Source organism: Mytilus galloprovincialis, chromosome 4, assembly GCF_965363235.1.
Source record: "Mytilus galloprovincialis chromosome 4, xbMytGall1.hap1.1, whole genome shotgun sequence".
NCBI classification, from domain to species: Eukaryota; Metazoa; Mollusca; class Bivalvia; order Mytilida; family Mytilidae; genus Mytilus; species Mytilus galloprovincialis.
Genome location: NC_134841.1, coordinates 7,176,162 through 7,193,704, shown reverse-complemented (window position 1 = coordinate 7,193,704; position 17,543 = coordinate 7,176,162). Strand labels below are relative to the sequence as shown.

Below are 17,543 nucleotides of genomic sequence, written 5' to 3'. Positions count from 1 at the left end.
AAATATTAAGTTTAACCAATTAAATTTGTTGTTTCATCTGACGATAGGTTCTCTGCCAAAAATGGCTTCAGTAGCTGGAACTGTGCTATTTCAACGGGGCCAGGTGACCCTATGATTAAATTAAAAAAGAATTAATCTTATAAATTAGGAAAACCAATAAGTTTCTTCAAAATGGCGTACATTCTTTTGTAAAACTAACCAGATGATCCTTTATAACTGCCTTAAAACGTTACGGGAGAAACGTTGCAAGTACGTTTCCCTGGGCCTTGCCACAAAAAGTTAACAAATAAATTATATGCAATGCCACTTTGTGGATAGTTTCCAGATGTTTATCTCCCATGAAATTAACAGTTTATATCTAAGAGCTTTTTGTGGCGGGTGCTATTTGCTGAGGTCTAGGGAACAAGTCAAATTGGTCACTTCGTCTTCGGCACCTATGCACCTTATCCCTTTTTCCGCCATTACTGGATATCACACAGGTTCCTGTAAAATTTTGATGTCATAAAACAAAATATATGACGCCAAAATGGAAAAGTGATTGTTGTATGCGTCAAAAGTTTAAGCGGCCAGGTCAGCCGGGATTGACGATAAGGTGTATTGGAAAAGTCAAATAATTTTGCCCCTTATCAGTGACAATACATCTATCGCTATTGGGAAATATGTCCTGCTTGAACTTTTGAAATAATTCATGACATGCATGAAAGCCATAGATTTGTTCCGGCCATGATATTCGAATTTTATCCTGAGCGTTAGCGAGAGAAAAAATTAGCAAATATAACGGCCCAGGCCATGTGTAAATTTCCAACAAATCTATGGCTTTCTGAGTTTCATGAATTATTTCGATTCTAATAGGACAAATACATGAAAGAAGTTCATTCAAATACTGAAGTGAGGTTTGGTATGCCGTGTTTGTAGCTGTTCTTTTTTACTCCTTGTTAGGTAAAGCTCAAGTATTCTCATAAATCTTTAGCTTGCATTGGTTATTTCGTTAATAACCGCTAGAGAAAAAAATATGTTTAATTCTCAAACCCAATATTTGCGATTTTTAATTTACATGTTTTCTTGAAAGCTACCGTCAAATCCAAAATTGACATTTCGTAACAAAGGAGCTGCCATGTTGACTCGCTGAAATCATTTAATATGCAAATAATTTAATAGAATAGAAAATAAAACAAAACATTTTCAAAACCTACCTCAGAATTCCATTTTAATACAATATTATACGAACTTCAATGGTTACCAAAAGGTTTATATTTTTGACATAGACTAAATATTGTTTTTCATACTGCAACTTAAATTAGTATATCATGTATATTGATAGCTTCTAAAATCGTAACATAAATATGAGCTTATTTTCATCCCTTAAGGAACCCCTGATTGTGGAGATAGTGTTCCATGATGAAATTGACATTGCACAAAAAAATTTGTAGCTGTGTCACTAACTATATTTAGGAAATAAACACAACTAGTTGCAGTATATTAATTCTTTTATTATGCATCCAAATAAGAATAAAAGTTCTTTTGTCTTTTGTTTTATTACAATTTCTAATAAAATAAAATCGGCAAAGCATTTGCAAATAGATTCAAATATATGTAGATTTACGTGGGAGGTACATGTATATTGTAACATTCATTATTATGTATATCTCTTGATTCTGCGCTAAATATAGATATATCGAGAATTTTCACATGGTGTTGTTTACAAAGCGAAAGAAGTACGTCATATTAGAATGTTTATTAAAGTTTTATTACATATATTGTCCATTATATGACGTCAAAATTTACAAGATCTTTTGTGATGTCTGGTAATGGCCATAAGGTGTATTTATAAGCATTTAGTGAAATGGTCATCTTTTTCATCTAGTAAAGTTATTTTGACATTTAAGTACAGCTCTTTGTAAGAACCAGGCAGAGTGCGATACATGAAGGTTTCAGATTTTTTCTATAATTGGCCTAGTAGAAGCAATAAATGAAGACTGCTCAAAAAATGATTTTGAGTGGGAAAGTAATAGTGGTTGCCATGGTAATGGACACACTATTTTTTGGTTGATAAGTGTGATAAAATCTTTCAAAAATCAGCTAAATTAATAAAATCACCACAATTCAGAGCCTGATTATGAATAAAATCATGCATTTTTCATTAATGTTCATATGTAACATTGATACAACTTGGTTTAAGCTTCATTTTAGTGAAGATTGCATGTTAACCAAATTTGTAAATTTTTAAACTTTTCTGAAATTGAAATTTTTGCAAAATTATCAAATTTTCTCTGGTGTTTTTCAGAAAAGTGCAAATGTGTACAGAATAGTTAGCACTGTAGTTAAAATCTGAAACCCCCAATGTATCACATGTATATGACACTCTGCCTGGTTCTTATAAAGAGCTGTACTTAATTAGTCAATTCAGGAATTTCTTCTTCAGTTACAGAAAACCATGATCATGTTTTCCCGTAATTTTCAAAGCAATTTCACATCCATTCTTAGTCCAAATAATTATGATGTCTTGAAAGGCTATTAATGTGTCAACTTGGGAACAGAACACCACTGAACTCCCAATATGTTATTAATTTTTTCTTCTAGGTTTTCCTTCGTAAGTGTAAGAATAGATTTTAGATGATTTTGGTAATAAGGTTAATGTATTTGTACTACATGTATACTTGATATTACATTAATAATATGATTCCTACTTTTGTGTTTCAGGCTGCAGAGAGTGATAGTGATTTGTGGGATGATACAGCATTAATAAAAGCTTATGACAATGCTGTGAACCTAGTGAAAGTAAGCCTCTTTACAATTTTTTTCTTATAGAGAATACATTTTAGATTATAAATATATATTGCTTACATTTTTTTTCTAACTATTAAGCTATTCATGTTTTCAACAAGTTTTGTTTTGATAATTTTCATACTAATACTAAGTCTTAATCAAAGGTAAAAACAAGACTCTAAACCACCATATTTTTCAATCTTGTATGAAAGATAATGAAGCCACAGTATACACATGTAATGACAGACACTGAAAATGAATCAGTTATTGCCATCACTTTGCTGGCTTTAATTTTCAGTTACTTTCACATTTCATTCCCCGTGCTGCAAAACACAGTAAAGTTTTAATGTGAAAAGTAAATTAACAAACATACCAAACTAAGAGGAAAATAAAATCATAAAGCCTAATCGATTGGCAAAATCAAAAACACATCAAAGGAATGGATGACAACTGTCATATTCCTGACTTGGTACAGGATTTTCCTATGTAGAAAATGGTGGATTAAACCTGATTTTATAAGTAGCTAAACCTCTTACTTGTATGACAGTCACATAAAATTCCATTATATTGACAACAATATGTGAACAAAACTATCAGACATAATAGGTAAAAAAGTAATAAGGGTGTAGCTGTCAACATTGTGTTATAATCTTAATCACTGTTAAAGCAAACAAAGAAAAACAAAAAGGCATATAGACAAATATCAAAAAAGAAGATGTAGTATGATTGCCAATGAGATAACTCTCCACAAGAGTTTGAGACCAAAAAACGACAAAAAGCACACAATCAAACACAAAAGACAAGATTACAAAAATTTACCATAGCATAATAACACAATGTGACACACACATTTTTCTAATTTCAGAGTTAAACGCTATAATAATGATGAAAGTAAACCTTGATTGAATGAACTCATTCGTTTTTATAAGTGATTTTAGATGCTATTTGTACTGTTGAACTTTAGTGGTTGAAGGATTACTTAAATTTCATTATAGAAATAGGTATATAAGTTTTTGTTGATCTGTTGTTTAATGTGTTCCATTTATTAAAAATGTTTTCTTTACAGGCCAAAGTAAATGGTTCTGTTATTAATGATAACGAATCACAGACATCAAACAAACAAGATATAAATAAGAAAAGGAAGAGGAAGAGGAAAAAGAAACATAAAAACAAGAAAAAGGTATTTTGAAAATTGGCATTCTTTATGGTTGTAGTTGATGAATAAAGCAGAAGACTTGACAAGGTCTTTTTTTTGGGCCCTTGAAATTTGTAAATACAAAAAAGGACTTTTTTTATCTATCTGGCCTTAGTTAAAATATTGTTTGTTTGCCCTTTTCCGACCCTATGTTTTGAAACAGGGTAGGTAGGTAAAATATTTTATTTTTTGGGTGTTTTTTTTCCCAAAAAAATAACTTGGCTCTGTGTATTTCTTGTCATTGGTAGGCAGGTAGGTATAATATTTTATTTTATAGATACAAAATCTGCATAATGTCATTTTTATCTGTTTTGCTTTTGCTAATAAGTATCTGGGACTATTAGTATAATAGTCCCAGAAAGTTTAAAAAAATAATCGTAGAATGTGAAGTTAATTCATATGCACTACTATTTGGTTTTCAAATATCAAAATATAGAGCTGTGCCGCATATTTTCAACGTTTATATGCCTTGAACTTTAAAGAGTTTTAACTTGCACTAATATTCTGTACTACGTACCTTGTACGCTTACCTCTACCTAAAGATTTTCTGTAAGAGATAACTTTGTCCTGGTAAAATATGTCCGGGCAGACATACATTACTAGTAGAAAAAGTCCCTAGAGTGTTTAAATTTTCCTGTGTGCCTATGTTTCCAATAAAAATGCCACAAGACTTGAAACTCAATTGTCACGTATTTTACATCGCATTTATAAATGATCTGTATGGAAAACTTGGGCGATTTTACTGCCAAATATTCTCCACTTTACAGGCTTTTGTCACCTTTGGTTCATGTCACTCAGATATAAATAATATAGCAATGCTGGTCGAAGGCATCGTTAACATAATCATCCTGATTTACGGATCACAAAAGACCATCCCTACATAGAATATAATGTTTACAAAATAGTTTGTACACACGTTGATAATTTTGTATTAAACTTTTTTGTAAATGAACCCTGCTCTTCAAGTATAAAGATACAGAGTAACGTATGTCATATCATGATTTCAAAGCGTTCAACATCGATTTCAAACAAATGCTTTGAAACTCTAAATGCAAGTGTTCATGTCAAACGCTCACATGATACCAAACGGACTAGACCTTATACGCAGTGTTCCAGCTAGCATGAAATGGAGGGGCGCCGCGCCACGCCCCCGAAATTTTGCACCCTCTGCCTTTTTTAAGCGCCCCTGCGCCCCTCTGTTCCCTTTTGAAAAAAAGTTTAAAAAACGATCTTTTTTCCTCATATCGTCGCCATTTTGTTGAGGCCTTTATACACACACTTCATTAAAACAACAGATTAAAATTGTTGACACTTGTTACCTGTATATAATCACCTATTTGATTAGAGTCAATTACTTAATCAGGTGAAATTTACGACCCTGTCTAATCCCTTTGCCCTGAAGCACCAAACATCGAAGTTAAATGAATTGATTATTTTAACACCTGACGATGCAAAATAGAATTTATAAAATAAATGTGAACGGCAGAACGGTGTTCATTTCTATTGTATTTGTTATTTATAAAATAACGTTCATTTAAAAAGAATCATTCCAATAGGTCAACACGCAAAATGCCGACGAAAAAAAGAAAAATTGACCAACTCGGAAATGACAAGAAGAAAATATCAAAGACTTGCCAGTCTATTACATCTTTTTTCAAGAATAATGACCATCAAAAGTAAAAAAATAATTTAATTCTTTACCTTTATAAAAAATCGAGAAGAAGAAAGGTTTTTATCAAATATCGCAATTGTTCTTCTATTGTAAATTCCGCCGATTACGGAGCACTCGAAAGTCCGATTTTTATATCATTTTTTCTTAAATTGAAATCCGTTTTGACTAACTTTAATATCGATGTTATTAAATACGCTCAACATGAAGTAAACGGAGATGCTTGTTGAATTGATAATAAACTTACAAAATTGAATCAATTTATTGTTGTGGCGATTACGGAGCTCTCGAAAGTCAGATTTTTGTATCAATTTTCTTATTGAAATCACAGGCACTTGTTTCTATCCATTGAAGACCCCCTATCAACGTATATTTCCGTAAATATACGTTGATAGGGGGTCTTCCAATGAACAAGTGCCTGTGATTGAAATCCGTTTTGACAAACTTATTGATTTTATTAGATACGCTCAACATGAAATATACGGAGATGCTTGTTGAATTGAACAGACAACAGTGAAACAATGTATGGTTATACAGAGATAGAAGCTCTGACAAATACATTTGACATGGACCCTGAAACTCTCCTTATTCAATAACAGGACTTTATAGCTCTTGTGTCATCAGCAGAACTTACAGATCGTTCCTTATCTAGTCTGCTAGAGCTATTTCATTCACCTTGTCATTAGGATAAAAACCTATTATCTATGTACCCTCTTGTTGCAAAACTATTCAGTGTTGCAATATGACATGTACAATGTACAACCACTCAGTACAGCAGAGGTGGAGAAAATATTCTCTCAGGTCAAATTGATAAAGACAAGTCACAGGCAGCTAGTGCAAACTTGAAAACACAAACATTAACAAAAATATTAACTGTAAAATTAAACTGTGATGAAACTAAATTTGAAAAAAATCTTGATCAATGTGTGACAACCTTCTTCAAAAAGAAAAACAGAAGATTTGTCATTGTTGTTTATTTATTTGCATTTGAACTCTTCTTTGAAAAAATCTATAGTTCTGAAAGAGAAATGAATATAGTAATGTCTATTATTGCTATCAGTTTGATTTTAACTTATACATGTTATATGTTCTAAATAAATGATTTTTAAACTTGTATATGATAGCTATTTAACTTAGCTACATGCTTGCTAAAAATATGTCTTTATGTGGTAACATAAAGTATTTGATTTTTTTCAGTGAGAACGCGCTAAAGTGCCCTTTTTAAAAACGTGCCCCTCTATTGTCAAATCCTAGCTGGAACACTGATACGGTAAAGATAAAACCAGAGGATTCCGGTAAAAAAGTTTTGAGCGGGAAGTACAAATATAAGATTTTTGGTAGGAATGAAAAAATAAAATAAAATCTTGCTGGTAAATACAAATAAAAGATTCTCAGACGAAACGAATTTATAGGGTTGGTTAGTAAAGGGCAAACAAACAATATTTTAATTTAAGCCTCAAATACATTGTACCATCATTTAGACTTTCAAAAGATAACGTTCTATCAGATATATGGGTGGGGGTTGGAAGGCCCTTTAATTATCTTTGTATGGCTTGTAAGAGGTCACCAAGTAAACAATAAAGTGCCTTCCAAACCTACACCCCATTTTGTTTTTTTTTCTGAAATAGCCCTGAGTATTTATTGTTTGGTGGTATGCCAATCCAGAAAAATGTGCGTCCCTTTATTGTGTAAGAAATCTCTATAGTACGTACATTATATTTGATTTCAAGTTATACATTTTCAGAGAAAAAAAAATCAGAAAATACAGTTGTCTTATATATACAGTAAAAAAGTACTTATTTTTACAGGTACTTTATATCACATTTAGCCCTTTCTATCATGTCTATCTTAGTTTGCTGCAATATAATTTTGTGATTTTCAAACTAACTTGGAAGTTTTCAAATGAGGGAAGGTCCAAGTTTTACGTTATTGTGCTGATAAATATTCACATTATTTTCCAATTTGCAGAAGTTGTGAAAATAAATCCCTGGCCAAAATTAGAGTTACAGAATATATAGATTACTGTAAGTGTAGAAATTATTGTGAGGTTTTTGTTATTGTAAATAATGCAATTATTAGTGAGTATAGGGATACAATTAACTCGCATTCTGATATTTGATACATACTGATATACAACTGTATACAGATTTTCTTGAAATAGCAATACTTAAATCTTGTGTTTTTGTCTATTCTTTAGTAATCGCAATACTAAAGCAAGCAATAATTTCTAAACTTACATAAATACAGTAATTGTTTGATCCCTGAATATGTTACCTTATTTTTAGTGTCCTTGGAAAGTAGGTGATCAGTGTAGAGCTGTGTTTACAGAAGATGACCTGACATATGATGCTGAGATTATAGACATAGACGAGGAAGCAGAGACATGTATCATACGATACAGAGGATATGGTAATGAGGAAGAGAAAGAATTTACAGAACTACTCCAGCCAACCAGAAAACAGAAACAAAGACAGAAGTCAGAAGTAAATACAAATATCTACTTTTAAATTAAATTTGTATAAAAAAGCCTTATATTGTAATATGATATAACAAGTTTAAAAAGCTACCATTCAGATAAAGGTTAAAACTTTGTCTACTTAAATTAAAAATTATTCATAAACTGTTATCTCAAATTTAAATATACATATACTGTTGATAACTCACTATTGGTAAGTATTTAAATATATGTTTAAACTGTCTACTTAAATTTATTTTATAAATGCATGATTTATATTTGTACAGTCAGATAGTATGGATTGGAGTGCAAGGCAGAGTCCAGCACCTGATAGAAAGAAGAAACATTCAGCCAGTAGTAGTACTAATCCTCCATTTATGCCAGGAATGCCATTTATGCCTCCATTTCCTGGTGTTTCAATGGTAAATAATGTGCATGTTTTAATCAATAGAAAAACACAAATGTTAATGAAAATCAATTCAAGAAGATGATGAGAATGGCAATGACATCAACATTAACCTCAAGTAGCATTGATTTAGTCAATATTTAGCACACTAAGATTTGTACAAGACTGATACACACAATGTTTATTTTTAACTAAAAACTCAAATGTCAGGACACAGACACTTTATTGTGATTTTAGATTAAATCAGTTTACTCTGGAATACCTCAAAATGCGGTCTGAAGCAGAAATTATTATTTTTATTTAAATTTTAGTTTGATCAGGTGATCTATCTATTTAAACCCATGACCTTCTTCACTTGAGGAAGTAAAATATTAAAAACCACAGGTCACTTAAGTTGACAATGCCTTTAAGACATATATTTACCAAACATTTATGCAATAACCCTATATATTATTCATGTCAATAATTTTATAGTAATTACAATAACTGAATGTTTGTTTTTTTTACAGCCACAGTTTCCTTCATTTCCATCTTTCCCCCAAGGATTTATGGGACCACCATCAGGGGTAAGCAGATAATGATTCAGTAGCTATAAAAAAAAAAGAAGTATGGTATGATTGCCAATGAGACAACTGTCCACAAGAGACCAAAATGACACAGACATTAACAACTATATGTCACTGTACAGCCTTCAACAATGATCAAATCTCATACCGCATAGTCAGCTATAAAAGGCCCCGATATGACAATTTGAAACAGTTCAAAAGTGAAAACTAACAGCCTTATCACAATATACTAGTTGATATAGCTGCTTAGGGCTGTTCCAGAAAATGCTGTGCAGGGACTAAACTTAACGGTTGGCGAGTCGCCCAATGCGACCAGATTTTCAGCTGGGCGAATATATTTATCATCCTGATTGCCCAGCTGGGGACAAATAATATTTTGCATTTAATCCCATGTCTCTCCTTTTCCCCGCTAAAAAACGGGCGTATAAAAACTGTTCCCAAATGGAAATCTGATTGTTGAATTAAAGAGGGAAAATAGAAAGGCGGATTTCCAGTAACCAGTTAGATCATTCTAAAAACCAAAATCTAGTCGTACAACTAAGTTTTTGATGCAAAATCACGATTTGACACATGTAATCACCTTCTCTAAACGCTCTTTTTGAAAGCTTCAACGATTAATTCATCATTTTAAAGTGTTTTCGTTACGCTTTTGAATCTGAATTGCTTCAAAAATACATCCCAGTTGTTTAGGGAGTTATAACAAGTGCATTTAAGACAAAAACTTGCAAACAAAACTTGTTCTTCAATGAAAAAACAAAACGTAAAATCTCATAAATAAATATCATAATATCTAGTATGGGAACCAATCTTCAATGAAAAGTAATTGAATAATATTTTTGATCAGCACATATTAAAGGATGGCTTGGGTTTGAAATATCCTTTAATTATTTATGGAAACAGCTCTATTGTCAACAGGAAGTTCTAATTGAAGGGAGACAATTTTTTGCGGGAAATCTTCAAAAATCAGTACTGTCATTGACTCAAATCTTATGATATATTTCTGGTAATAATTCAATAATTCAAATATTTTGAAGTAATCATACATTATTTATTCCAGACTCAAACATTACATATAGCATTACATAAAAAGGCTTTATTGGTATATTTAAGTTTTATCTTATTAATTTAGAAATTGGTTGGGCCCCTAAGATTTCAACTGGGCCCCTGAAAAAAATGGAGAAAAAGAGTTAAGTTTAGTCCCTGCTGTGTCCTTTTAGACCTTTTTTTTTACCTTCCTCCACCCACAGAAAGAAAAATAAATTAAAACGACGCTCACATTGCATTTCCATGGAACAGCCCTTAAAATAGTCCAAATAGTTATGACGTATTTGGACTACACTTAGATTGAAACTAATTTAATGCTAAATAGTCACTTTTGTTTGGAAATTGATTCAAAGTTTATTTAATTAGTTATTGTAAAAGAAATTCTAAGAGGTTTTTTCTAAATGAATGAAATACATGCTACATAATGGGAGATAACCTTTGTCGTTTGTCATATTTTACATCATTGATTTTGTAATTATCTCCCTGTTATACTATTAATTGAATAACACCTTTGAAAGTGTACAAAATCTCTTTCATAATAAAACAAAGCAATGATTTGATAAAATAGAAAGTCAGTTGTTACAATTAAAAGGACTGAATGAAAATTGTTCACTAGTATGAAAGGCATTTGATATTTGCGTTTACATATAAATTGTAATACATAAAAACTGAGAATCAAATGTTATCAACTTACAAGTGAAAAAAACAACTCTCAATTTCCTGACTTGGTACAGACATTAAGGCAACACGAAGTTACTGTTATGCCTCCAATAATGTGCAAAACCCATACCATATTTAGTCAGCTATAAGAGGCAAAACAATCAAGGAAAAACCAATGATACTCAACCCTCCCCTTATCAAGGAGTACAGGGACAATGGTGCAACCACACACCATTTGAACTTATAATGTCACACGGGTAAGCATGGTTCCTGAAACTGTATCATAGTTATTGTAAAAGAATGAAGCTACATCTGTATATAATTGTTTTATTACTTATTTTTCAGGGCCTCCCATTTGTGCCTCCACCACCACCACCAATCAATGATGAGTTAATGAACGGTGATAATGAAGCCTTATGTAGTATGCTGATGTCTTGGTATATGAGTGGCTATCACACAGGATTTTACCAGGTATGTTGAGTTAATGAACAGTGATAATGAGGCATTATGTAGTATGCTGATGTCTTGGTATATGAGTGGCTATCACACAGGATTTTACCAGGTATGTTGAAAGTTCTGTAGATATCATCAAAGATCAGGAATTTTTCACATGTTTTGGTCATTTTTGAAGTTATTTTTCAAACTGTCAAGTTTATAAAATTTATTAATAAGATTAAGGTGGTACCCAACACCTTGACTAAAACTATTTTGGCTTGTTTAATTTTCATAAAATTTTGACAAAATATTTACTTTGACCCTTTGTAAAAAAATATAAAAATTTCAACAAACTTGGACAAATCACTTTCTCTGAAAAATTTCATTGGATATATAGCAGTTTGACATACAGATCATTGAGAAGCTTTATATTTCTATAGCAATTAAAAGTGATTAAAACTTTTAGCTGATTTTACAGAGTTATCTCCCTGTTGTGTTAGATACCACCTTAAATTTAGAAAAAAAATTATGTGCCCATGAACTCTTTGTCTTGCCTGCTATTCATGCTGTCAGTGTTAAAGAATAATGTTGATTGACAATGCAGAATTAACAACTACTATTTTTCTGCTGCCCCTCATTGATCTAGGATTAGACAATTATTTTAGTATGGCACATGTAAAATATCATAAGCCACATTTAATAGAACTGTTTTTCAATTTTTTTCAGGGACAGAATCAAAGAAAACGTCAGCGGTATACCTCTACAGAACAAGACTCAGCAAGATAACATATGGGGACTTACTAAACAACATCTCATATTGTCCGTCATTACTTATTTTGTTGTATCTGTTATTTTGTTTGTACAAACCAGCATGTACTGCACAGACAGGGATGTCAATAATCAAACAAACATTTGTATGTACCAGTGACCTTGAGCTATGAAGGAATGTCATGAATGGAGGAATGATTCATTGTATTTGTATCTGATATCATTTTGAAATCATCAGACAACAATTCAGTCTTTTTTTTTTACAACATATTGAACAACAGAATATTTCAGACAATTTAGAACAGTATAAAATGAATTTATCTTGATAATTTATTTGTAAAAATCAATTCTTTTTATTTTCTGTTGGAATTTTAAAAAGTTGTATTTTATCAAATGAAATATATCCATGTAATGTTAATAAATTGAATGTGTTTTTTTAAGTTGTGCCTTTTGTTAAAGTAATAATTATATGTTTAATATGAGGCAGGCATTACCTGTAAATGGGGACGAAGTCTGTATGAATTATTTTTTTGTAACTTAAATATTTGTTTAAAAAAAAAAAGAAACGGAAATACCGTAACGTTTCCGATTTTGGTTCTGTTGTTAGGGATTTAGTTGTGACGTTATTTAAATTATGACGTCATATGCAATGTAAACAAAGAAACGCTATCATCAGGTAACGTTTTTTCATATCAAGGAATTATTAAAAATGAAATTGGTATTGCGCGTTCCTTCCTATTTTATACTAGACTGATAAATATATATTTTACTCAAAGTTTCATACAAACGAGACCGGAAAAAGGAAGTACATTGTACATTTCTGCGCAGGTCCGGGATTTCAATACACGACAAAAAAAATTTGAACGATTTTGAGTTCATTAGTACAATGAAAAATTCTGGAAATTTTCCCGTATTTTTTTTTTTATTGAATTTTCTACTGTTATTGGGGACTCCGTCCCCATATAAAGGTACAATTTGATTTGTCTTTACAGTATTGTAAAGATACGTCTATTCTATTGAATTGTAAAATTAAACGAGGCTTAGTTATAAGACGATATTTGATTAAAATTTTTATAAACCAATAGTTATGCTAAGAGTTAACATGAGAAGCGCATGCGCAGATAGAGGTCACTATTCAGAGATATTCATGTATAATTGAATAAATTTCTGGGTGGGTAATGATGAAAAAAGGGTGGTCATGTTAACTCTTAGCATAACTATTGGTTTATAAAAATTTTAATCAAATATCGTCTTATAACTAAGCCTCATTTAATTTTACAATTTTTATAAACCAATATTATGCAAGAGTTCCCATGAGATTTGAGAGCCAATTTACTTGAATACGTGTAATTTATACCTGTTGTGTAGGATTACAATAATGTATTGGATTCCCAAAATACTATAAATTAATATAGCAATCAGCTCACAATTAGTTATATATATCTATAACTGTTTCAACGACATACGGAATACCAATATATCTGTAGGCAACAAAACCATTTCATAATATGGATTTTGGTAATGATAAAGACATTTTCAAATAATATTGTATTAACTTATATACATCATGAACATTGGTACATTATAAGCAAAAACAAAACTATTTTCCACGAAGTACTCGTACACTATAGTTATCATTGTACTCTTGAACAGTAACTGGTCTATTGTAAAATTGCCTAAAAGTAGACTCATTTGTCCATCCTGCTGATTTTAAAATAGAATTTACTGACACCCCAGCTCTAAGTGCTGCTGATGTACTAGCTCCCCTAGTACTGTGTGTTTTAAAAACAGAAGTATTTACACCTGCAAGCTTTAAAACCAATTTAATCCAATTACTAATTGTTGACTTTGTTGGGTGATGGTATGGTTTTACAAATGTAACAAAAAGTTTTTGAGATGTACATATTGCAGATGTTCTTTCGATATAGGCGTTTAAAACTGTTACAATACACAGTCTTGTGTCATCAACAAATGCTGGCAAACATATTGGTGATAAATGTTTTCCTGGTTTTGAGGTTTTCAAAACCTCATTAATTTCAATTACAACATTGCCTTTTGTAATTTTCATAAAATCTAAATCTACACAATGTAACGTCTGTATTCTCTGTCCAGTAACTAGTGCTAATAACATGACTAATTTCAAAGTTAAACATCTCAGTGACAAAAGCTTTACAGGCGATAAAGTAATCAAAAATTCTAATACAACATTAACATCCCATGTTTGCTGATATCTAGGGAACATTGGTCGTTTATTATAAACTCCTCTGAGGAACCTTTTAACTAAAGGCCACTGACCAATCGGCAGTGTTTTTCCCAATGTCAAATATGACGATAATGCAGATCGTGCTGTGTTAATAGAACTATATCCTACACCGGACTCGTATAAAACTGTCAAAAATTCCACTACATCCACCTCAGTTGGCGTAAAAATATCAATCTTTCGTTGACAACAAAATGTACACCATTTTTTGAGATATGTCCAATACTGTTTTTGTGTACTTTGTCTCCAGGATGAGATGACAATTTCTGCAGCCTTTTTTGATAGTCCTGTATTTTGAACAATTTGCCCGACAATCTGAAGACACCCAAAATCAGTTTTTTCAACAGATGTTTCTTTTGAGGATCTGTTGGCAGTATCAACAACTGTTGTCCTTTTTCCCTGGGTATTATGTAAGAATCCTGAACAATATGATGCAGTATTTGAGGGAACCAATGTTGAGTGCTCCACAAAGGTGCTATTAAGGTTATTTCTGCTTCCTCCAAAATCAGTTTTTGGATAACTTTTCCTACCATGCTAAAAGGAGGAAAAACAAATGAGTTAAAGTTAGTCCATCTTATAGAAAAAGCATCTACTGCTTCAGCATTAGGATCAGGTAAGTATGAAATATACCTCGATAACTGATGATTTATCCTTGAAGCAAATAAATCATTATCATGCGGACCATATATTGAATTAATACACATAAAAACATTAGTGTTAAGTTTCCATTCTAGATCTGTATTATTAGAACGTGACAATTTGTCGGCTTCAACATTTGTTTTTCCCGGTAAATGACAAGCACTTAACCAAATGTTTCTGTGTATACACCACTGCCATATTTCCCTTGTTAAGGTATTAAGAGATTGAATTCTACCTCCCATTTTGTCTATATAGGTCACAGCTACCATATTATCCATGTATATTCGAACATGTTTATCACATTTTGTTGAACAAAAACATTTTAATGCTAAAAACGCTGCTTTCAGTTCTAAATAATTTATGTGTAATTTCTGCTCTTCATAAGACCAAAAACCCTTGGTTTGAAGTTGTGTATTGTCGACAACACCACCCCAACCAGTTTTTGAACTGTCTGTTTTTAAAATGATCTCAGGATCTTTTCGTACTAATGGTTTAAAACTAGACTCAACATGAGAAATCCACCAATTTAACACATCTACTGATTCATTTGAAATGATGATTTTAGTGTCAAAATCGCCATTGTTTTGTTTTAAAAACTTGTCTTTTTCTATTTCTAAAGATTTTATATATATAAGTGCATGTTCAACTCCTGGTTCGGCAGCAATCAATTTGCCTATAATCTGTGCAAATTGCCTGATTGACATTTGTCTGTTTTTAACATATTTACAGCATGTAAGTTTTATTGCTTGTGCTTTTTCAGTTGTAAGTTTAATTGTCATTGTTATTGAATTCAAAACAAATCCTAAAAATGTAATTGTTTGTGTCGGTTCAAATACAGATTTGACAGGATGAATAGTAAAGCCTAATTTATCCAATAAGGTGACTGTATCAGAAATATTAATTGCACATTGCGAATAACTATCACTGATCAAAAGACTATCATCAATGTAAGCTACATTTTTGTGTCCAATTTTTCTTAAATGTGAAAATGGCACTTTTAAAACTTTTGTAAATATCCTTGGCGCAGTTGTCAGCCCATTAGGCAAACATGTATATTCATACAACTGATCATTCCAATAGAACCGTAAATATTTTCGGTCTTTGTGGTCAATAGAAATAGAATAATATGCGTCTTTCAAATCAATAGAAGCAAACCAGCAGTTTTGTGACACACATTGTATTGCTGACTTTAATGTTTCCATTTTAAAATGGTGTTTTTCAATATCATTGTTGAGAACTTTTAAATTTAAAATTACTCTACATGTACCATCCTTCTTTGGTCTTGTAAAAATATTTGAAACATATTGATTTTTAATATACGTCACTGGTTTTATAATTTGTTTCTGTAAAAATTTATCTATTTCTAACTGTACCATATTTGTTTCATCTTTATCAAATTGTAATAAATTTGGTTCTTTGTTTTGATATGGAATTTGCTCAAACTCAATTTGATACCCTTTTACAACATCTAAAACCCAGTTATCTGAAGTAAGACTCATCCAATTATCTAGGAATGTTTTCACTTTCCCACCAATGAAATTGTCTGGTGTGTTTGAAAATGTAAATTGTGTATTCAATTGCTGAACTGAAGTACTCACAGGCAAACTAATTTGCTTTGGCAATTCTAAAACTTCTTGTCCTGCTCTTGGAACTTCTTTTTGAACTTTTTCTTTTTGTAAGTGGGTTTCCCTAAAAAATCTTTCTTGTTTGATGGTTTGTCAAAATGACGTTTTGGTACATGTACATATGGCTTCTTAAAAGTTTTCTTGTCATCATGTGATTTCTTTCCAACATTAAAATTGGTTTTGCCCAGTTTCTTCCCTACTGTATATTCAGCATCCATTTCTTTGACTTTATCTTTGATGTCATTTCCAAAGAGAAAATCAGTTACTGGAACATCATCTTTGCATAAAGCTTTATATTTTGGTTGTATTTCTGCTTGTATTAAAGCTCTTCGTCTAAAAGTAATGTCTGCATACGTGACTTGAGTCATTTGGTACGCGTCCTTACAGAGTTGTGTAGCAGAGTGTACCTCTTCTGTCGTGAGTCCATCATTGGTTTGAGATTTACCAAGAAACATGTCCATTAAATACAGCATAGGACACGCTGCTTTGCCCAATAGGTTTTGAATTTTTTGTAGTTTGACGTCGTTCATTCTATTAGATATTGACATCTGTGACCAGATACCTGAAAAGGAAATGAATTCCTGTATTTTATGTCGGCCTCAATCAAATAATTTATATTGATTTGAATTAAATTTTAAAAAATACATTTACATGTACATGTATATAAATATATATTTATTTTCAAAGAATTGAATTTTAATTAATTTTAAAATTTAACATGTACATTTTTGTACATGTATCATATGTTTAATTGTATATTTACTTTATATACACTCACCCAAATTAATTTTTGGGACTGTCAAACTGTGTACATTTTCTGGCTTTGCATACTTTTTGGTTAGCTCATCAACTTTGTTTTGCTTGGCCTTTTTTCTCAAGCCATCATTGACAACAGATGCCAGTTCATCATTTATCTTTGGACCAGCTTTCTCTTCAGTTACCATGAAGCCTTTCATATCTTCAATGACAGACATAGTGTCATTGTTTTTATTAGAAGTACTATTACTGTTAATGTTAGTATGTATTTCTTGTTGATCAAGTTCATTGTCAGAATA

General features: G+C 31.4%; 2 protein-coding genes across 2 annotated transcripts; one reads left to right on the top strand and one right to left on the bottom strand.

Moving 5' to 3' along the window:
* The first annotated feature begins 2 nt into the window (after positions 1–2).
* On the top strand, positions 3–12,404 carry LOC143071253 (survival motor neuron protein-like). The gene is made up of 8 exons (XM_076245450.1): positions 3–103; positions 2,701–2,778; positions 3,833–3,946; positions 7,916–8,113; positions 8,373–8,507; positions 9,001–9,057; positions 11,107–11,232; positions 11,923–12,404. The coding sequence occupies exons 1-8, from the start codon at positions 62–64 to the stop codon at positions 11,980–11,982; spliced, it is 810 nt and encodes a 269-aa protein (XP_076101565.1). The 5' UTR covers positions 3–61; the 3' UTR covers positions 11,983–12,404.
* Positions 12,405–13,494: 1,090 nt separating this feature from the next.
* LOC143071249 (uncharacterized) lies at positions 13,495–17,543 on the bottom strand. Its single transcript, XM_076245444.1, has 3 exons — positions 17,267–17,543; positions 16,462–17,050; positions 13,495–14,758 (listed from the first exon to the last, which is right to left on the bottom strand). Exons 1-2 carry the CDS (start codon positions 17,460–17,462, stop codon positions 16,488–16,490), a joined length of 759 nt encoding a protein of 252 aa, XP_076101559.1. The 5' UTR covers positions 17,463–17,543; the 3' UTR covers positions 13,495–14,758; positions 16,462–16,487.